This window comes from Ruditapes philippinarum, unplaced genomic scaffold, assembly GCF_026571515.1.
Source record: "Ruditapes philippinarum isolate M1 unplaced genomic scaffold, ASM2657151v2 ctg13956_1_1_1_1, whole genome shotgun sequence".
Lineage (NCBI taxonomy): Eukaryota > Metazoa > Mollusca > Bivalvia > Venerida > Veneridae > Ruditapes > Ruditapes philippinarum.
Window position 1 is genome coordinate 1 of NW_026865007.1, and position 23,481 is coordinate 23,481.

The window sequence follows — 23,481 nt, forward strand, 5'->3', positions numbered from 1 at the left end:
ATTGTTTATAAATATCTGATTGATTTATTCTTATTTATAAGTAGCATATACTTTGTAATAATTATCACTTGATAAGATAAAGAAAGTAATTGTAAATGCAATAAATCAGATATTTCACGCAAGTTACTGTGGATTTTATACTATTTATGTTGTCATATAAATCGTATTAAATCTACAATTACTTTATGCTCATTCTCTATTGCAACATTGCAACTTACTGGCAGAAATACTCGGACTGTTTTGGGTTTCCTTCTTTCTTTTTCTTTCTTTCTTTCTTTCTTTCTTTCTTTCTTTATTTCTTTCTGAAAACAACCCTTTCAATTGTCTTTCTTTAACAGACTTCCTCTACCGACGGTACTCTGAAAAAAAGTTATATCAAACGAGGTTATGTGGTCGCGAAGAGACTATATGAGCTGCGTCATGTCAAAACCAACATAGTGCATTTGCGATCAGCATGGATCCAGACCAGCCTGCGCATCCGCGCAGTCTGATCAGGATCTATTCTGTTTATTATCAGTTTCTCTACTTGTAATAGAATTGGTAAGCGAACAACATGAATCCTGATGCGCTGGTCGCTAACGCACTATGTTGGTTTTGTCGTGACGCTGCTCATATATTAGATATAATCTGCATGGTCGTCGTCGTCGTCATAGACGTTGTTGCACTCGTTTTAATGCATTTCCAATTTGCTTATTTTAACTGTCACATCTTCTTTTACCCAAACTTTTTTGTTCCAGAAATTGCTGAAGATTTCAAGTCCTACAGAAACCGTTTCTCGACGCCTAACACGCCATGGCCGATACCACTTGATAAAATGTGGTACAGCTTTGACGTTGGACTAGTTCATTTTATTAGGTGAGCTTTAATAAAGAATGGAGTAACAACTACAGACACGATCAAAAATAATAAATCCTTCAATGTGTTCTAACATACAAATATTATTCGTGCGTGGTAAATTAACAATGGATGGATATATCATATTTTAAACGATAACCATTTTTATTTCACACCCAACAAAGTTTCAGCGTTTGGACCACGTGATATTCCAAAAGAAAACATTATCTTATCAATTTAGCCTCGTTTCAATTTCAAATGTCCAAAACATTCAAAATATGAAATGCATTTGTCATTCTATCTAGCCTCATTTCTATTTTCAATGTCAAAAATATTATACCAATTCCTTAATTTAGTAACAAAGATCTGTTAAAATCTATTTATAATGTGAAATTAGACATTGTGGAGAACAAAACTGATTCTATTAGACGGGTACACAGTTGCAAAACATATATCAGACTCTGCTAGCGGCTAGTCTGATTTAGATTTGACAGTTGTGAACTCATCCAATCACCTCATAGTATTATTAACTTAACAGGTCAATGAAAGTTTATGTGTGTCAAATATAAGTATGTATTTTTCCTTTTAATTTTAGTTATTCAACAGAGGTTTATTTCACCTATAACGAAAGATACGTTTGTCAGCAGTTTGATTGGTTAACACGTGATTTGAGAACAGCTAATCAAAATAGATATAAAACACCATGGATAATTGCGTTTGGACATCGACCAATGTACTGCTCAAATAACGACGGTGATGATTGTACCGATGCTTTTTTGAAGGGATGGGTGAGATCTGGGTAAGTACTAGAAATAGCACCGAAACATGGGGCTATCTGATTTAAACGAGTATAGATTAAATTGCCGAGTGTTTTGATGTTCTGTCTCTTTTATATCATAGGCAAAAATAAAAACACGTCCCCTGTTGTCACAATATGAACCCCCTTATAAAAAAATAACCAATGAACGAGCATCTCAATATGATATTATTATCGCTATTCCTTCCTCAGTCGTCACAATAAATAAACTCCAATAGCAACTTTTCGACCCTTCCAGTCACTCTTCTGATAAGGACCGAGGGCGTTTCAATTGAAGTAAACCCCAGACAAAATGAGGCTATCAATTGGCATGCTCTGGAGTGCGGGTAACTAAAACCTGCACTCCAGTTAACGCACTGTGCATGTATATGTGTGCTTACACTTTAACTCCGACACATTTTCAACAGAAAGGTTCCCAAACAATGATACAAGGTTATATATTGGCATACGCGTACTTCGGATTTATACAAGTAAATTGTCTCACGAGGGTCATTTAATTATCTAATAGCTCTTTGATTTAATACGATTTTCTAGGAATGAAAGGTATGTTGAAAATTCATGTTGCTAAGACATTTGTCCATAGAAGAAGACTTCTACTAGTTTGTCACTATCAGAATTAAGATCCGTGGTATCAGTGGCATAAAACGACTTACAATGTGTTTTATAGCAAAGCCCCAGTGGTACAGAAGGTTTACGTTGGTAGGTGTGGCAAAAATAATTTGCTATTACATACAGATAATTAGCATGAGGGATTTTTACAGATTGTGTTTTCAAACCAAATGACATCTGAGGCTACCTATCAATTTTTTATATTTACCAGTCTTACTATTAGTCATTTGACGATAAATATGATTTGAATAATTGTTATTTATATAAGGTGTCTGTTCTTTTTTTATTGAAAACAAACTTTAAAGGCGTTCATACACATTATTAAATCATCTAAGTGCGCGATATGTAGGGTTGTAGTTCCTTGAATTTTACGAAGCCACGCAAGTATTTTTCAATAATTAAAATAAAATGAATTTCATTAATTTTTATATTGTTTGCAAACGGGATATATGTGACAATATATAACCTTATGATAACTTTAAAACATTTGCTGTTTTCAAGGGTCATATAGATCTCAACAACAATCTATAACTCTCCGAAGTTTAGAGGAATTTAACCTTCTTTTTTTTTAAACCAATCTTCCAATATCAAAGTCTTCCGGATTTTTTTTAACATTTATTGTAAACGAATAACTTGCAATAAGATTAACAGAATAAAGTGAAAATGTTTTCAGACTTGAGTCATTGTTTAATGCCCAAGGTGTTGACCTTGTGATCGAGGCACATGAGCATTCATATGAGAGACTGTATCCTATGTTTGACGGGAAGGTAGAGCGATTTAATTATACCAATCCTAGAGCTCCTGTCCACATTATTACTGGTGCAGCTGGTTCAACAGAAGGAATAGATGGCTGGGAAGGTATGATTATCAGAACCAATGTAATGTGTTTAATATATCTTTATGAATCAAGGCTAGTTTGTATCAACAATAGGGGTGCAATTGGTATAAGACCTAAACGAAGGATAGTTTTGAAATTAATAAACTTTACCAGTATTTGTTTTTGAGTTCATTTTGTGGCAATTAATGTCTGCACTATTTCTGTAGAATAAGATTCATGAAATTTCTTTGAGATTCAACTAATATCTGGTCTAAATAAGGTCGCGCGAAAGCAAGTTTCAATCAAACTGAATTTTGGAAATTTATTATGCCCCCGCCATATAATGGCGGGGGCATATAGTGTTACCCTTTTCGTTCTTTTCATTCCGTCCTTCCGTCATTCTGTCATTCCGTCATCATCTGTTTCCGTTCATTATCATAGTAACGGTTGCATACATTCAAGTCAAATTTGGCATATGGATATGTCATGAGAAAATACAGGTCAAGTTCGAATTTGGGGATGGTTCGATGATTTTTGGCAGAGTTATGTCCCTTTTACTTTGAAAATAATATGAAATTTTCAGTTTCCGTTCATTACCTCCCCAACGGTATTACACATTCAACTCAAACTTGACATATGGATATGTCATGACAAAATACAGGTCAAGTTCGAATTTGGTCATGGTTTGGTGATTTTTGGCAGAGCTATCTCCCCAACGGTATTACACATTCAACTCAAACTTGACATATGGATATGTCAAAGGAATGCGCAGGTCAAGTTCGAATTTGGTCATGGTTCGATGATTTTTGGCAGAGTTATGCCCTTTCACTTTGAAAATAATATGAAATTTTAAGTTTCTGTTCATTATCTCCCCAACAGTATTTCATATTCAACTCAAATTTGACATACGGATATGCCAAACAAATGCGCAGATCAAGTTCAAATTTGGTCATGGTTCGATGATTTTTTGCAGAGTTATGTCCCTTTTACTTTGAAAATGATATGAAATTTTCATTTTCCGTTCATTATCTCCTCTTGGGTATTACAACTCAAATTTGACATATGGATACGTCAAAGAAATGCGCAGGTCAAGTTTGAATTTTGTCATGGTTCGATGATTTTTTGCAGAGTTATGCCCCTTTAACTTTGAAAAAAAATCAGAAATTTTAAGTTTCTGTTCATTATCTCCCAAATTTTTGTACACATTCAACTCAAATTTGACATATAGATACATCTTAGGAATAAGCAGTTCAAGTTTGAATTTGGTCGTGGTTCAATGATTAAGGACAAAGTTATCTTTCTTGAATGTTTGAAAAATTTTGAATTTTCAGTTTCAGCACTCATACTTTTGTGGAAATGTATGTAGCCATTATTTTGCCTACAAATATGCAATATGCTATTTACAAAAGGTTTACTCTGAATAGTTTCAGTGCCTTGAACTTTGTATAGAAATGGTTTGTGTTAACATTGAATAGTTTTAAGGACTTTGAACTTAAAAGGAAAAAAGCAATTTGTGCAAACAAATTTGGAACTAAATATTATAACATCTGAAATTTTGGTTGCATGCGGGAGCATCCGTGGCGTGACGACACATTTCTAGTACACAAATTGACGCTAAAAAGACTTTGAAGTGGATAAGATATGTTTAACGAACCGAATAATATGCCTTTTGTTGCCTTTTTGTAATGGCCCTAACAAGATATCAGACAATATAATTGATATAAATGACTTCTAGTATGAGTACATAAATCTTGGCTAATGTGAGCACAAGCGATATTGAAATAGTATTTTCTGGTGGCCTTGCCCGAGTGGTTAAGTTCGTTAACTTCAAACATCTTGCCATTCACTGCTGTTTATGTGAGAAAGCTGTCCAGCTAGCTTACAAAACGTCGATGGTTCTACATAGGCACCAGGTGTGCCTGAAAAAATGCGCAGAGGGGCACCTGATGTCTTCCTCTACAAGTAAAGCTGTACAGCCGCTATATGACATATACTGTGTTGGTGCGACGTGAAACCCAACCAAAAACGTTAAGATTGAATAAAAAATACTATTGATACTTTAAAAAGCATGAAAGTTTAAATTTATAAATTATTATAAATACAATTACAATATACTGTCCTAGGATGATAATTTGGTCTTAACGGTACATGGGAAAGTCCAAAAACGGGGTTATCTGGATTATTATCCGATATCGTAAAAGTAAACACTTACAAATACTATATAGCATTATTCTTACAGTATCGTTTGCGTATTACCGTTATGGCTCTGTCGGTAGATCGAAATTATTTGTAACTTTTAGAGTTTTGTTCTCATAGGTTCGAACCACAAGTAGTGCCATTTTATAACCACAGGTTTTTCTTCTTGCTCTGTTTTTTTATCATTATTATTATTCATTTATTTTCGTTTTCCTTTTTGTTTTCTTCTTATTATATATATTTTATAGTATATAATTATATTTTATTTCTATTCTTTTTTCTTTTTGTATATTTTGATCACAGTGAAATAAAATATTCGATCTCATATTCATGTATGCATAAAACCGGTCAAACAATTGACTGTTCTGAGGTAAAAAAAATGTACCAGTAGTCGAACTTCTGTATGTACGGATAAACTCATTACTGACACGGTTGCTCTACCTACTGCGCTAACAAGACATATGATAACATGTAGTTTTATTTTCATTTTTATAGATTGTGGCATTGATCTGCCTAACCTATTTTTCGCATTGTTATTGGTCTTTGTTATGTAAACAAAGGCTCAAGTTATCATCCTAGGACAGTATAAACTTATAAAGTTATTTAAAAATATGGTTGAAGAAATAATTCACATTTCAATAAACGTGTTAATCAATTAAATTCATAAATACTTTATAAATATATGTATTGAATTTTTTATTTAAAAAAAAAATGCTTTCTATATAAATGTAAGTAAGTAAAATAAAGAACATCTATCACTAGAGATTTACTAGAAGATACAGAAGAGTGGAACAATTGCAAATTGTTATAGTCTTAGATTAATTGAGTATATTTATTGACGGCATACATCTTCTATGCTTTCTTCTGTCCATCCGCCTTGGCCCCGGAATAAGAAGTTAGCATACAAAATAATTCTGCCAATGAAGATGATGCGAGGACAATAAAATATAGTCATGATATAGTATTATATGTTCATCTTAAAGTTATAAAATTATCATTTCCAATGATATAAAAGCGCATATAAATCAATGCTTACAAAACGTATAAGGACAATTTGGTTTATAAAAGAAAAAAGGGAATATTAAGTGTATTTTATATCGCACGATCTATTAATCCGAAACAAATACACATTATTTAATGGAAAAAATGAACTTTTCTTAACAGGACAAAAAAAGAAATACTATTACACAACCTGTTGCAAAGTCTTGATGCACCATAAAATATCCGAACATAACCGAACACAAATGTTAGTTCCTATGTTTTAGGAAAACGTTATATGTTACAATTTGTTTGTTTTACTTATTTCAGATTCGCTCAAACATTGGTCGGCATTCAGGTTCACTAGAAAGCCACATCAACAGAATATCCAGTCATTCAGCGTTCTTGAAATCCATAACACCAGTCATTTACTATTTATACAAAATGATGCTTTGGATAATTCAACAATGGACCATTTTTGGCTTGTTCAAGAAAATCACGGTCAGTTTGTAGAAAATATAAGTTGTCGCGGACCTTATCCACACAACTCTTGTGTCTGTAACATGCCTTTGATGTGCAATATTGAATTTTTTATGATACTTACTTTTGCTTTGCTTGTAAATATAACTTCCGGTGTTTTTTTTGTGTGTGTATTTTTCAAACGTCGTTCTAAACATCTACATAAAATTCATGGTATATGCAACAACAGATGTGTAAAAAGCAAGGGCAATAGAAGAGTTAGCGATTCGTCATTTGAGGACAGTGATACTGAGGAACTCCTTCTGGAAGACTTTGATCTGTGAACATAGTTCACAAGTTACAAACAGTGTTTAAATGTATCCGTCCAGTTGATCGTACTTTTAGTACCTTTAGATGGTTTCTTTCTTGTTCACATATACATGTATATGCTTCTAAGTAACACTTTTAAACTATCTTAGAAATTGTAATCCATGTAGTCTTATGACTTTTTTCTAACTTCGTGCGGGCGGAGTATGGCAGTGTCTTCGCTGCTGATACAATAAGCATGTTTTAAACTGGAATAAATACAGTAGTTTAATAAGAATATTTGATATTCGGTCTTTTCATGGACAAAACAGGTATCTCATAAGCACCTGTATAAAATGTTACAAAAAACGTTACAACACCTTGTGATGTGAATCTGTGCCATTAGCAAATATTGTACATTATTTATCGCTCTAATATAACATGTAATATATGTGCCTTTTATGTTTATGTTTTTATATCGTTTTATATTTTACAGTTTTAGTCGTGATTTTTGACTGCTAAAATGCAGTTTCCGTACATAAAAAAATATGTTTTTATGTCTTTAACTTGTGTTCATAATGGTAAACTCGATTTAGACGGTGATATCGGCTTGGAAGGTAACTTGCATTTACCAGTGCCGTCTATGATCATGCTCAATCAAACCAAGCCTGCAACATTTTCAGTTTTGCCTTGTTGGGCCTTCTTTAGGGATTCTGTTTTTCTCCAATTTAGAATTCCAAGCATGGCTAGAATTTTATGATTTATGATTTATTGTATGTTAACATCTGCATTAGATTACATTTATCATTGCATTATACAGATATGATGTATTTTTCCAATGTGATAGATATTGTTTTTGTAACTTGTATTCTTGTATTAGTGTTGCATACAGGGAATTATCTGCCAGGGCGAATATCTACCCAATAACTGTCTCTTTCAAATTTAAACTAAATAAGCTCCTCTAGTGTGCATAAGCTTTATGTATGTCGTAAGTAGCGTCAACTTACCTTTACAAAAAGTTATTTAAATTATGCTATATTATCCCTGGAGTTTTGACTTATGGACATCTATAAATTTAATAAATCATGTAAGAAACATGACAACGATACATAAACAAATACACGCATGTTAATGTAACTTTAGTAACTAAGACCTTTTCTTAAGAAACTACAATGCTTAAATATTACATAAGTTGCGCCTTAATCTTGTGCTCCTCTCAAGTCTTTGACTACAGAAAATTCAGCAAAAAGCAATATTTATCGAGAAACTACCTCGCACATATGTAAAATATATGTCAGATGTACAATATATTGTAAACAGCATTAGTTTTTTTTATTTTAGAATGGTACATGAATTTTTAAGTGTGCTTTGTTTTGTCACCTCAAGTGTTTGTAAGATTTATACTTTGTTACTATAGATACTGGTTATTTATTCTTTAAATGAATAATAAAACTGTTAGCAATAAATACAATGGATAAAATTTTCATGGCGTTTTTTTTTTTTTTTTTTTTTTTTTTTTTTTTTTTTTTTGTTTTTTGTTTGTTTGTTTTTTTTTTTAGCTCACCTGACCACGAAGTGGTCATGGTGAGGTATAGTGATGGGGCTATGTCCGGCGTCCGTCGTCGTGCGTCGTGCGTCGTCAACAATTGGGTTGTTAACAGTCAACCAGTCACAGTTTTGATTGGATCATCTTCAAACTTTGTCAGAATGTTTGTCTCAATGAAATACAGATTGAGTTCGAAGATGGGTTATCTCGGGTCAAAAACGAGGTCACAGGAGCTAAAAATAGAAAAACCTTGTTAACACTCTGGAGGCTGTAATTTTCATCCAAATATTCTGGAAATTTGTTAGAAAGGTTGTTTGTAAAGATGATATCTAGGTCAAGTTCGAAGATGGGTCATCTTTGGTCAAAAACTAAGTCACAGGAGCTAAAAATAGAAAAAGCTTGTTAACACTCTAGTGGCTGCAGTTTTCATCCAAATATTCTGGAAATTTGTCAGGAAGGTTGTTTGTAAAGATGATATCTAGGTCAAGTTCGAAGATGGGTCATGTCTGGTCAAAAACTAGGTCACAGGATCTAAAAATAGAGAAAGCTTGTTAACACTCTTGTGGCTGCAGTTTTCATCCAAATATTCTTGAAATTTGTCAGGAAAGTTATTTTGATGATTTCTAGGTCAAGTTCCAAGATGGGTCATCTTCGGTCAAAAACTAGGTCACAGGAGCTAAAAATAGAAAAAGCTTGTTAACACTCTAGAGGCTGCAGTTTTCATCCAAATATTCTTGAAATTTGTCAGGAAGGTTGTTAAAATGATATTTAGGTCAAGTTCGAAGATGGGTCATCTCCGGTCAAAAACTAGGTCACAGGAGCTAAAAATAGAAAAAGCTTGTTAGCACTCTAGTGGCTGCAGTTTTCATCCAAATATTCTGGAAATTTGTCAGGAAGGTTGTTTTGATGATTTCTAGGTCAAGTTTGAAGATGGGTCATGTCCGGTCAAAAACTTGGTCACAGGAGCTAAAAATATAAAAGCTTGTTAACACTCTAGTGGCTGCAGTTTTCATCCAAATATTCTGGAAATTTGTCAAGAAGTTGTTTTGATGATTTCTAGGTCAAGTTTGAAGAGGGGTCATCTCCGGTCAAAAACTAGGTCACATGAGCTAAAAATAGAAAAAGCTTGTTAACACTCTAGAGGCTGCAGTTTTTATCCAAATATTCTGGAAATTTGTCAGGAAGGTTGTTTTGATGATATCTAGGTCAAGTTCGAAGATGGGTCATCTCCGGTCAAAAACTAGGTCACAGGAGCTAAAAATAGAAAAAGCTTGTTAACACTCTAGTGGCTGCAGTTTTCATCCAAATATTCTGGAAATTTGTCAAGAAGTTGTTTTGATGATTTCTAGGTCAAGTTTGAAGAGGGGTCATATCCGGTCAAAAACTAGGTCACAGGAGCTAAAAATAGAAAAAGCTTGTTAACACTCTAGAGGCTGCAGTTTTTATCCAAATATTCTGGAAATTTGTCAAGAAGGTTGTTTTGATGATATCTAGGTCAAGTTCGAAGATGGGTCATGTCCGGTCAAAAACTAGGTCACATGAGCTAAAAATAGAAAAAGCTTGTTAACACTTTAGTGGCTGCAGTTTTCATCCAAATATTCTGGAAATTTGTCAGGAAAATTGTTTTGATGATATCTAGGTCCAGTTTAAAGATGGGTCATCTTCGGTCAAAAACTAGGTCACAGGAGCCAAAAATAGAAAAGCTTGTTAACACTCTAGAGGCTGCAGTTTTCATCCAAATATTCTGGAAATTTGTCAGGAAGGTTCTTTTGATGATATCTAGGTCAAGTTCGAAGATGGGTCATGTCTGGTCAAAAACTAGGTCTCATGAGCTAAAAATAGAAAAAGCTTGTTAACACTCTAGTGGCTGCAGTTTTCATCCAAATATTCTGGAAATTTGTCAAGAAGTTGTTTTGATGATTTCTAGGTCAAGTTTGGTTGTGTCCGGTCAAAAATTAGGTCACATTGCCCAAATATGGAAAAATCTTTATAACACACTAGAGGTCACATGTTTGACTCAGTTGTCATCAAACTTGGACATGATGCTTGTTTAAGACATTGATTGGATGCGGTTGTCTCAGGTGAGCGATCCAGGGCCATCATGGCCCTCTTGTTTTGTTTGTCTTGTTTTTCATGTAGCAGTGGTAGCCGAAATATCTCGACAACACAGCACACCAACACCACAACAACCTTCTTCACACCGGGAAAATAATAGTGTACAATGAAGTTAGGTTTAGCTCCGTTAGTATAACTATGGGAATAAAATTATAATTTCACATGCAGACATGCAGTGTGTTTCTACTTTTATTCAAAGCACTCGATGTTTTTGTTTCTTTTTGGTTTTTTCCAATTTGTTTAATCGATTAGAGGCGTGAAGCTTAACGTCTAAAATTTAAAATTTAATATTTAGCTTAATTTCCCGTAATTTATTTACGCCATCTGAAAAATTGATGATGAAACTTTTAACAAGCAAGTTTGTGCATTCAATTCATAAAAATAAGCTATAAGATTATTGTATGGGAAGTTATTTACTGCATGTATAACAGAAAATAAGTTGAAAAGTTTTTCTGTCATATTAGTAGGTATTTTGTGATTTTAAAGTGTATGAAGTGATATACCTGCGGCAAAAATTATTGTTTGAATTATAAAACAAACAAATAGTTCCGGAATGTTTGTATGAAAGAAAAAAGGAAGAATATTGCCTAAGCTAAACGGTTAAAACTGTGCTTTAAATAGCAGTAAAATATTTTGTTATTTTGTTTTTGTACATTATTCATGTGTTTTAAATAACCGGTACAATGTTTTCAAAAACCGACCGTTATAGGATTATAGAAACAATTTAATTTTAATGTTTATAAAACAATTTAATTTTAATGTTTATAACTTTATGAAAATATTTCTTAAGGTAGCTTAATACCCTTTAATAGTTCTCCGATTATATTTCATTAATGTTTCCTGATTCCATGGTTCTATACTAGCACTAAAATGTTTTCTTTTTCAAGTAACTTGCAATTCATAACAGGATGGTATTTAATATTCTTCTGAACAGAAACCGGAATATAGGAACCAAGATTTGTCGAGAAATGAAGTATTTGGTAAATGAGTATATTTGTGTCCATTTCAAGATAATATATATAACTAGCATCATGGTTTAATACCAATACACACATACTGAACGAAAATAAAGTATTTGTTATCCATGGAAAAAAATAACATATTTCAATTTAAAGTCAATCATATCTAAGGAATTAATGATATTACACAGATTAAGGGAGACAACTACAAACATTTAATAGTATGTAATATTTGGAGCTGTCTCTCTTTAGCTCCAATAATAACAAGGGACATAAACACCGAATGTAGATAATGTGTTTTGATTTAAAGTGAACTTTGTTATCCGCCTAATTGTCTTTTTTTCTGTATATCAAATATTTTCTAACATATAATTTTGATATAAACTTTGTGGCACTCGTTATAAATAGGTACTTTTTTATTTGTCATAACCGCCTTCTTTCATTTTTTTAACCTTTAAAATGGTAATTATTTCTTATTATTATGGCATGTCTATCATTATAAATTGCTGATTAAAATAAAAGGGCGGTGCACACTATATTTAAACGTTGTACTTCTCAATTTGTGGCCCTCAACATAATACAAAAATACAGTCAACATTATCTTGTTATGATTTGCGAAATAATTATTTTAGCATAGTAATAATATGATGTTAGATTAGATTTTTCATATGATTACCATTGATGCTTCAACTGACAAAATAAAGAAAAATGCCATGAACATTTTAATTTCTTAGCCGTCTTTATATCACATTACTAAAACGAATATTGCAAATGCCATTGGGCAGAAATAATGACATCTTATTCCTTCTTAAAATTACATTATATCTTGTGATCAAACTTTTGATGTTTGTAATGATCAGCTAGATTTTGATTTTTATACCCCTGATATTCCTCAAGGACGGGCCTCAGAAGATAATGTTTGCAATGCTCGGGGGTTTCGCAAGCTTGTTTTTTGTAAGTCTACATCGTTGCGTAAAAGCTAACGGTAGAATTGGTGATACCAGTTCAATCACATTTTTAAACCAACGATCATGTAGTACAATTGACAATTTGGTTTTGAATGATAACGATTTTAAGCGGATTAATACATTTCAACTGTTACCGTTTAACGAATACAGTGACCATGCACCACTCTTCTTTGAATTGATAATTTAGTTGAGGGTTTTTCCTCGTTGATTGAAGAAGTGGCCGAACTGTACTTAAAACATTCGCGGATGTCATGCAATATGCATTCTATATCATGTAATAAAGAGTTGTTTGATCGCGAGTGTGTAGAATCAAAGAAGCTGTATATTTTAGCGCTTAATTCATTTAACACTGTTTAATGGAAACAAATCAATAGATAACAGACAATTACTTTTTGAGCGTAAACGTTCTTATAAACTTTTAATGCGCAAGAAAAAAGAGTGTTTAAGACTAAAAAGTCGCGTGAATTATGCGAACTTCGTAAATCTAAACCAAAGCAATTTTGGAATCATTTTAAGTCAAAACTTGAAAAGTGTTCAAACAATGTAAACCCTGAAGAATTCCGTGAGTATTTTTCTAGTTTTGAAATACTACTGGCAATTAAAGATCTTAAGCGAAATAAGGCACCATGTCCTGCCGATAATTTATTAAATGGGTTTTTCATTGAGACGTCCGACATACTTATCGGTCATATCACGGACTGTTTTACCACCATATTTAATTCCGGTCATTTCCCAAAAGTATGGTCTTATGGTTATATAGTACCAATATAATCAAAGCATTGAAAGCACTGAAGTATACATTGCTTGATAATATAATCCATTTTTGTCATCAAGGCCATGTTGATTTTAACCTATTTTAACCTACTGACTTCAAAAACAATAGGGGTCATCTTCTGACCAATGTCAATGTCCCTAGCAAGTGACTCACACTAATGCTTTTTTCTTCTAAAGTTAATAAGGAGACAAGGAAGATGGGATGTTCCATCTGTGTATTGCTAGGCAAGCTGATAGGTGAGCAATAAAGAAATCATTTTTGAAACACCCGTTAAATGGGCTGCAGTATAGAATATTGAAACAGTAATATTGAGTCTTCAGTGGTGATATCTAATAAAAGACATGACCTGGCTTGAACTCTATACAAAGTCAATTAATTGAATCATCCTACAAGACTTAATTGCCAAATTATAGTACATCCTTTTGTATAGCTTTCCATGTTACAGATCTATGAACTGTACTTTGATGCATTAATATATATATTCTGGTGTGTTGTATTCATATCTACACATTTATTTTCAAATAAATTACTTTATCGTTTATGAATAAAAATGAAATTTATAATCAAATCAATTCAAATGTACTGTAATATTTTCATTATTCAATAATTGTTACATATAGTCTTCAAATACAACCTTTCCAAGAAATTCATTTATATTGGACAGCAAGTTAACAAGTTTTTTCCATAATCAGGCTGTGTTACCACCTTCTTAACTTTAGATGGACCATTCACATAACAATATTGAGCTAAAACATTTTTCTATTTTGGCTACTGTGACCTACTTCTGATTTTCAACCAAGGTGATCCATGTTCAAACTCGGACCAAAACCTGTCACACACATTCTTACCAAGTTTTGAGACAATTGGGGCAAAAGTGTGACCACTAGAGTGTTAACAAACTAAATGACCAGTAGAGTGTTAACAACTAAATGTCATCGTCGGATACACATGGTTGATTAACATTTAACATGACATAACTGATTAATGTAAATGGTTTGCCCGTGGGTATCCGACGGTGCTCAATGTGGACAGACCACAGTTGGCATAAGATGGATGACCAAAATTCAACAATTCTGAACCAGCCTATAAGTTTCACCACTGAAATAAATAATATAATAAAAATAAATACTGAGTAATGATTTAGATGATGTGTAGCCATTATATCAGCAATAAGTTATTGTTTTTCTATATATGTTCTTTACTAAATTGAAACTACATACGTTCATATAGCATAACATAAATATAAAACGACAGCTACATTATTTTTTTACTATAAACAAATAAAAAGTAAAAGTTAATTATTTAAACGATTGAAAAGTCTAATTTTATGGGTATTTTTATCCATATACCTTTCTTATCGCGCGTCCAATGTGGTTTTAGGCTTTTCTATGTTTTTAATGCTGGCTGTTGCATAGCCGAAAAAAACACAAGGTTTTCATACTGTATTTATTACAAAAATATAACTGACATTTTACAAATGTAATAAACTTTATGTAATAATTATTCATTTAAACGGTTGAAAAATGTTTTTAGCATATATTTTTTAAATATATATATCTATTTTATCGCAAGTAAAATGTATTTTTCGGCATTTCTACGTTTTTGACACTAGGCAGTTACATAGCCGAAAAACACTTTCATACAATGTTGATTACAAAAATATTACTGATATATTACATTGCTAACAAATATAATGTTGTATTTATTAATTTAGACGGTTCAAAAATTTATTTATATAATAGCTCTTATTTTAAATCTGTCTATTTCATCGCCCGTAAAATGTGGGTTTTTTTGGCTTTTCCATATTTTAGACGCTAGACTGTTACGTAGCCGAAAAACACTGTCATAATGTATTTATAAAAATAATACCACTGACATTTTCCATTGGTAACAAAACAATGTAATAGTAATTCATTTAAAATGTTGAAAAAATATTTAATAGTGGCTTTTGTTTGAACGACTACTTTATCGCCCCTAAAAATGTGTTTTTCGGCTTTTCCATGTTTTTGACGCTAGACTGTTACGTTGCCTAAACACTTTCATATCGCATTAAATACAGAATAGAATCATTCTCTAATTACACTGGTTGCAAAAAGAAAGTAAATTGTAATTGTTTAAAAATTGTTTATATAGCTGAATTTAATCACAGCCTTAATTTTTCTTTGTATCTTAAGTGCTTTTCGGTAATTTTCGGTGTTTTTCGGCAATTCCAAGCACCCATTAAAATAATTCCTATTTTCTGAACATAAATTTAATGTATTTATTTCTTAATGTTTACACTGACTACATTAGTTTCAAATGATTATTTATAATCGTCGCCTCTGGCCACAGATGCCTATATTTAGCTACATGCTCTGGTTTAATCGTCAATATTCCAAGTTCGATGAATTGTTATAGGTCGAATGTTCGAGTGGCCGAATCTTTATTTTTACCCGTACTGAATACATACGCTGAATTTCGAAACATATTTCTTATCAAAAATCTAAGGCATACAAAAATGAAAGGAAAATCATGTGTCAAAAGAATAGCTTACGAAATTTCTATTTTTTGAAGCCACGATAGTTGCCAGATTAAAAAAACATTTTCCGGTATACGCAGATAAATTTTGTTTCGGAGCTCCATACTCATTTTGTAAAACATTTTAGGACAAATTTATTGCATAAATGTAAATCAGGAATTTTATTTGATTAAAAATCTATCTAAGATGTTTCGTCCCATTTATGTAATTCTGACGACTTTACTTTATTTACGATGTATTCATTTCTGCTAGCAAGCGCATGCGTACATGCGAAGTTTAACGGGTATGTATATACTACGATTTTATCAACGAACTGTTATTTTTTGTTTTCTTTAAAGGAATGTAGAGTCTATTATTTCATGAAAATGAACGCTTTGGAACTTTCAAAGCATTAAAACATTTTTGCAAACAATATTTTAATGATGTGTAGTCGGAATGTAACAATAGTGCAGAATGAAGAACTAGTTTCTATAGCGGATATTATCCGGAAGTGGATGTTGTTCGCAGTAACGCCTGCGGAGATATAGCTTATAACTCTGTATACATTGCAAGCAATGTATACAAAAATGGAAATAAGAGTGTACCGAATAATTATAGAGGTTTAATTAATTAGTAATTTTGGTAAGTTATTTACAAAGGTATTAACAAAATGGGTTGAAAATTGGGCGCGCTAATTTATTGTGATAAATGGGGCAAAAAGGTCAATACAGATAAAACTAAAACAACGGTTTTTAGGAAGAGAAAAAAGATCAGAGAAAATGAAAAAAATGGTCATACGATATACTTTATTAGAGACTGTTGATAACTTCAATCATTTGGGTGTCTTAATTATACTGGGTCTTTTCAACTTCATATGCTATAGAAAAAGCTTTAAAAGCTCAAAATTGTTTACTTCTTGATATAACCAAATATGAGGTGGCCCTTCCGTTTCATTTCAACTCTTTGATGCATATTAAATTATTCTTGTGCGTCCATACAATCACGGGAGATAACATATGAGGTCCAAAACAACGAAAATTACCGAAATTTCTCTCCCATGGCAGATGTATAGTCCGCGAAAGCACAGTCGGTCATTATTGTCATTATTTTTTAAACCTATTCTTCCATTATTTTGGAGTATATTTTAATGAAATGGTCAATTGTTTGCAAAATTGTCTATACGAATATGAAGCAACCAAGAAACCCTTTTGTCTCGTTTTATTTTGTGTTTTACGGCTTTGAAATGGCATTTAATTGATTTTAATCGGAATGAATTTTTTAAATGTTCATTATTAAACCATGTTATTAAAAAATAGTAAAGACTTTACTAAAATAATTGCAAAACATATCACAAAGCTAAACGAACATCATAAAAAAGCAATGTGGAAAATATAATTAAGAAAAAAACATGAACATACTCCGTATTGATTTTACGGCAAGTAAAACATTTAGAAATTACAAGTTTACTTCTTTAAAAAGAAGCATGCGAGAGGTCTTTTGCTGCTGTTGAAGATTTGTTTAATGCGAAAAAATGGGGATATTTTTGCATAAAAGACACAATTAATGGTTATAAATAACAAATATTTAACAAAAAAAAGAATTTATTATATATATTGAATATAGTATCATAATGAAAGTTTGTTTTTTACATGTTTTGAAAATTATATGCCGGAGAAATGGACTTTTTTCTTGGTGCATTAGGGATACGTTTTCTACAAATGGAATTAAATTTAAAATAAACGATATATATATTAAAAGTAGTATCAAAATAAAAGTTTCTTGCAAAATTCAATAAACAAATTTTCGGTCAATGTTTTGGTAAGCATATGGAAACATTTCCTCTACATTTTCCAAAACGGGCATAAAGAATGTAAATCAAACAATTTTAAGTCCAGGATTTACATAAAAAGTTTAAGGAGCAGCAAAGTTTCGGTACAATATAATAGTGCATGGTGATATTGTAGCTTTAATGTTCACTGTTACTATTTACCGGAACATGAAATAGTAAAACGCTATTCAGAAAACAATACGGTCATCGATTTATACAGTAACTGTTAAAAAGATTTAAACGGAATGAAACATCCACGTAGCATTAAGTAACGTAAATGATATTTCCGATTTTTCTATGTACCGATTTGTTCACACTGATGTTAATTTTTCGTTTAAGTTATGTCGTATTTTGAAACGGAGCATGTGCAAAACAATATTTGTAGACTGCTCCTTATGATTTTACGCTTTATGATAATACCACTATACAAAAAGGGAGATCATAATGATACAAATAATTACAGAGGTATAACTTTAATAAGCTGCTTTGCCAAATTGTTTACCCTAGTATTAAATGAAAGATTGAAAAGCTGGGCAAAACAAAATGATGTAATATCTGATGCTCAATTTGGGTTTAAACAAAATTATAGTACAGTTGATGCTATATTTATATTGAATGCTTTGATTGAAAAACAGATTAAGCAAAAAAACAAACTATTTTGCTGTTTCATAGATCTTATGAAATGTTTTGATACTATTTATAGAAATGGGCTTTGGGCAAAACTTATAAAGATTGGTGTTAATGGAAAACTATTTAAGATTATTCGTTCATTATACGAAGATATCAAATTGTGTGTTAAACATATGAATAATCTTTCAGATTTTTTCAACTGTGATATTGGACTATTACAAGGGGAAATAACTTCTCCATTGCTCTTTTCTTTATTTATGAATGATGTTGAAATGTACTTACAGCAAGATCAAACAGCATGTATTACTTTAGATCAAATTTCCATATATTTATTATTATTTGCAGATGATGCTGTTATATTTTCTGAAACTGCAGAAGGTTTACAACGATCATTAGACAATTTTGAAAAGTATTGTACAAAATGGAAACTCAAAGTAAATATAGAAAAAACAAAAATAATGATTTTTTAAAAAGGGTGGTAGAAATAGCAACTTTGTCAATTTTACATACGGTGGTCAGAATATAGAAATTGTAAATAGTTTTAACTATCTTGGAATTGTTTTATCAAGTGGCGGCTCATATATGAATGCAACGAAAACGTTGGCCGGAAAAGGTCTCCGGGCAATGAGTTCATTATTATCTATAACAAAGCAGTTAGAAGTACCTGTTAGAATTATGCTTGCATTATTTGATTCATTTGTTGCCTCTATACTTAACTATTCATGTGAAGTTTGGGGATATCTTAAAGCTGAAAATCTTGAAAGGGTTCATAAAAAATTTCTAAAATGGATTTTAAATGTAAAAAAGTCAACATGTACTTCCGCTTTGTATGGTGAATTTGGACGATTTCCTCTGTATATAGTTAGACATATAAGAATTGTAAAATACTTTCTCAGAATTTATGATGAGAAACGCTGTTTTAGATGACCTTAGAAAAGATTTGGAGAGAAATAATGGTGTTAAAAATTGGGCTTCGAATGTTTGTTCATTACTACAAAGTGCTGGTTTTAATGATGTCTGGTTATTTCCAGAATCGGTAGATGTTAAAGTTTTTATTCCGATTTTAAGATTACGGCTTTTAGATATATTTACAACTGAATGGAGACAAGATGTTGATAATAGATCATCACTATCCCTGTATAAAGAAGTAAAAACTGTTTTTCAATTATCACCTTATTTAGAAATGTTACGTTGTGTAAAACATAGAAATACTATTGCTAAATTACTTTTATCATCACACCAATTAAATATAGAGACTGGAAGGCATAGCCGTGTTGAAAGAGCTGAAAGGAAATGTAACTTATGTATAACAAATGATATAGAAGATGAATTCCATTTTGTTATGATATGTCCTGTATATAGATTATTAAGAATACAGTATATTCCCAAATATTATTATACGCGCCCAAGTATGGCTAAATTCATAGAACTTTAAAAATGTGGTAGCTCTGTAAAATTAAATAGACTTGCAATTTTCTGTATAAAAGCTTTTAAGCAAAGGCAAAATAACCTTAATTATTTGTATTAGTAAACGTACATTTTATGTGCAAATATCTATAGTATAAAAGAATGTTAAAGTAAATGATTATACACCTAAATATGTATGCTGATATTCTCTGTTTTTGGTACTGCATTTGTACACATGTATATATGATGTGTAAAGTAAATGATTGATAATATTATATTCACTCTCGCTATATTACATGCATGTACTTGTATATGTGAATGACGATGAACCGATGTGTTCAAGTCAATTTTGTTGAATAAACTTCTGTTCTGTTCTGTTCTGTTCTGTTCTGCTTTAAAAGAGATTCATTCACAACAATCAGATACGCAAAAATGAATGCCGCCAACAATCAGTCTGATCACTGTGGAGAGGTCTGATGACCTCTCCAATAAACCCATATTTTACCCGATAGCGCTGTGACGTTCAGTATAACTTTCATATTCACAAATTAAATTTAATCACATCTTACTGCGTACATCTCACGAAACTTGACGAAAGTCTATCGAAGATTAAAATATTATGTGCATTGACCGTATAATCAGTATGCATTTGACAGGTTAATAAAATCATACAAAATACATTTTCGATCGATAAACGGTTAAAAGGTTCTTGAATATACGTCAAAAGGCCATGGTTTGTGCGTACACAATTAGTTCGAACGCGGTATCATATCCTCTACAGCTGCCACCAGATGCAACGTGCGCCGTCGGGGCAAAGACTAAGTTTAGATATTCATAAAAGGGACTATACTGGACTAATTTAATTAATTTTCGACGTACACAGGCGTTCAAATCTCCCTGGTAACGGGTAGACTTAAAATAGAGAAAACGGGACAAAAACAATAATATGAGAATGTTTCAAGGATCAAAATATAACATCTTTGATTTGCAGAATGTATAATGTCGAACTCCGTGCTATATTCACACACTTCAATTTTTTGTGTACTCTACTTTCGTACCCCGATCATTACCTAGAAACAATCAACAGAAGGATATTTCGTGATGCGCTCGAAAAGTATATTAATGACTTAACATTGCCAGAGTACCTGTACAATTATCATAATTACTGTCTGAAATATTTGTTTTGACAATAAAATATTTAAAACATGTTGATGATTATTATGTTGTTCTTTATAATGCGACAGGCAGACAGACAATTTATTTCAATCAAATACGAATTATAAGCCCATTATGACATAGTTACAGCATATTTACAAGATAACGAATAGTGCATATGTTAACATACAAAAATATTATCACAATAGTATTATGACTTTACAGGAGAAGGTCTAATAACAAATTATTCTTTAGAACAAATATTAATTTATGTTTGTCTTACATTCACGTATTTCATATCTATTAAAATGATTGTATGAATTCTATGTTCTGTTCTGGAAATGTTTAGCTACCCGAAAAAAAAAATAATATAATTTACCATATTAATATATGAAGTAGTGTCACAACAAACATAATTAATGTTCACTACATTACATAATTCATTAAACTAAATAAGTTTATCTATATATCTTACCTCACTATTGAGGAAAGAGACATAGATTATATTGTATAAATTTCTATTATGATGATAATTCCATATTAAATCAGTCTTACCGAAACGAAACTGTAAGTCCGATAGTATGGCATGCAAACACATACATGATGTGGAGTTCAGGGTGAACTGTGTTTTTGTAACCTTTTCGGTGGTTTTATATCTTTTGCCTAAATTGATTTTATATATTGTGCTTACTGTATATGCCAGAAACGCATGCTGTTTTATTAAACCAAGTCATTTCTTTGTTTATTCCTATCCATATTGTGTAAGTTGATATTATGTTTGCTTATTTTGCATTAAATAATCTTTTTGTAAACTAAACTTTTGTAATATAGGCTTTTAGGAGTAAAACGCTAAAAAGATTAAAAAAGAAGCAGGCAATGATTTTAGAAGAAAGAAATACAAAAATGGCGAAGGCAGAATACGAGGAAAGAATGATAAAGGCTGAATTAGACATGTTAAATGACGAGAAAGAACTTGCACAGGCTGAAGCAGAGAACGAAGTATACGAGACAGTAAGCGAGTGTTGTAGCAGTGAAAGGAAATCTCATGGTCTATCAGGTCTGAATGTTGATGACACATACGAAAGAACAAAGCGATATGTGATGCACCAATCAGAACAAGATGAAGAAGATAAGAATTACATAACAAGTACTAATAATCCTTATGCAACTCTGAGAAAATCAACACCGTCTGATGTAGAAGCTTCAGTTCTAAATCCAGTAACCCCTGGGTTTTCACCAAGATCCATACAGAAAGAATTTGACATAACTAAAACATTAGGCCAGTTTCTCGTTAAAAAGGACCTGCTATTGACAAGATTTGTCAAATTTAATGATGACCCAGTAACATACTATAGTTGGAAAGAAACCTTCAAAAATATAACTTCTGAATTAGAATGCTCAGCAAGCGAGGAAGTTGACTTACTATCGAAGTGGTTAGGACCAGATTCATCTAGGCAAGCAACGAATATTCGTGTGTCAAACGCTCATAATCCAGAGGCTGCTAGATGTAGAATATGGGAAAGATTAGAGGAAAGATTCGGATCACCGGAAATAGTTGAAAACAGCCTAAGAAAGAAACTAGACCAGTTCCCCAGATTAAGTGTGAGAGACTATAGAAAGCTATTTGATCTGTGCGATTTAGTTAATGAGATTGAAAGTGTTAAAGACAATCCTTTGTACAGCAACATGTTTGCGTATTTTGATTCTCCGGTTGGTGTTAACGTGATACTGAACAAATTGCCAGTACATATGCAGAACAAATGGGCAGATAGGGGTAGCAAGTACAAGATGGCTAACCGTGTACCATACCCACCTTTCGACTATTTTGTCAAATTTTTGAGAGACATGAGCTCTTTCTACAATGACCCGAGTTTCAATTTGGAGATATCGCAGAAAACGACAAAGGATCATGTACATGTATCAAGGCAAAACACTAACCAGATAACAACCAAAAAGGGAGATGTGTCTGTTGGTGAACAAAAATGTCCAATCCACACATATGCTCAGCATAACCTAGATTCTTGTAGGGAATTTGGTAAAATGACAATAGAAATGCGGAGACAGTTACTGAAAGAGAAAAAACTTTGTTTTAAGTGCTTTTCTGATAAACATACCATCAGGGAGTGCAATGTCGCTGTAAAATGCAAAGAGTGTGGTAGCAGTAAACATAGTACCGCCCTTCATATAACAAGAAACCAGTCAACAGCAGAAAGTCAAAGGGACTCACAAAGTGAAAGGGAAGGCATTACAGCCAAGTGTTCACAACTTTGTGGAGATTCATCAATGAGCAAATCGTGTGCAAAAATAATTAAAGTCGTAGTCTATCACAAAGATGTTCCAAATGACAGATTTCCAATGTACGCATTGATTGATGACCAAAGTAACCGAACTCTCGCCAGGTCATCATTCTTTGAACACTTTGAACACATTATCACATTTAAAGAGACTAAATATTCTTTGTCCACATGCAGCGGCAACATTGCTACCTCAGGACGTCTAGGCGAAGGATTCATTATTGAAGGTCAAGATGAAAAAACTCATGAGCTCCTGTATTACTGAAAGTTCAGAAAAACAGATAAAAAAGA

At 32.2% G+C, this 23,481-nt stretch overlaps 1 protein-coding gene across 1 annotated transcript; it reads left to right on the top strand.

Annotated features, from left to right (window-relative positions):
• Positions 1-737: 737 nt before the first annotated feature.
• LOC132727540 (acid phosphatase type 7-like) lies at positions 738-7,835 on the top strand (the record flags this gene model as incomplete). The annotated part of the gene is given in 4 exon segments (XM_060713078.1): positions 738-855; positions 1,430-1,633; positions 2,934-3,118; positions 6,582-7,835. Coding segments are annotated over 4 exon segments (980 nt in total), but the record flags the coding sequence as incomplete, so codon positions are not given.
• Between the last annotated feature and the right edge of the window lie 15,646 nt (positions 7,836-23,481).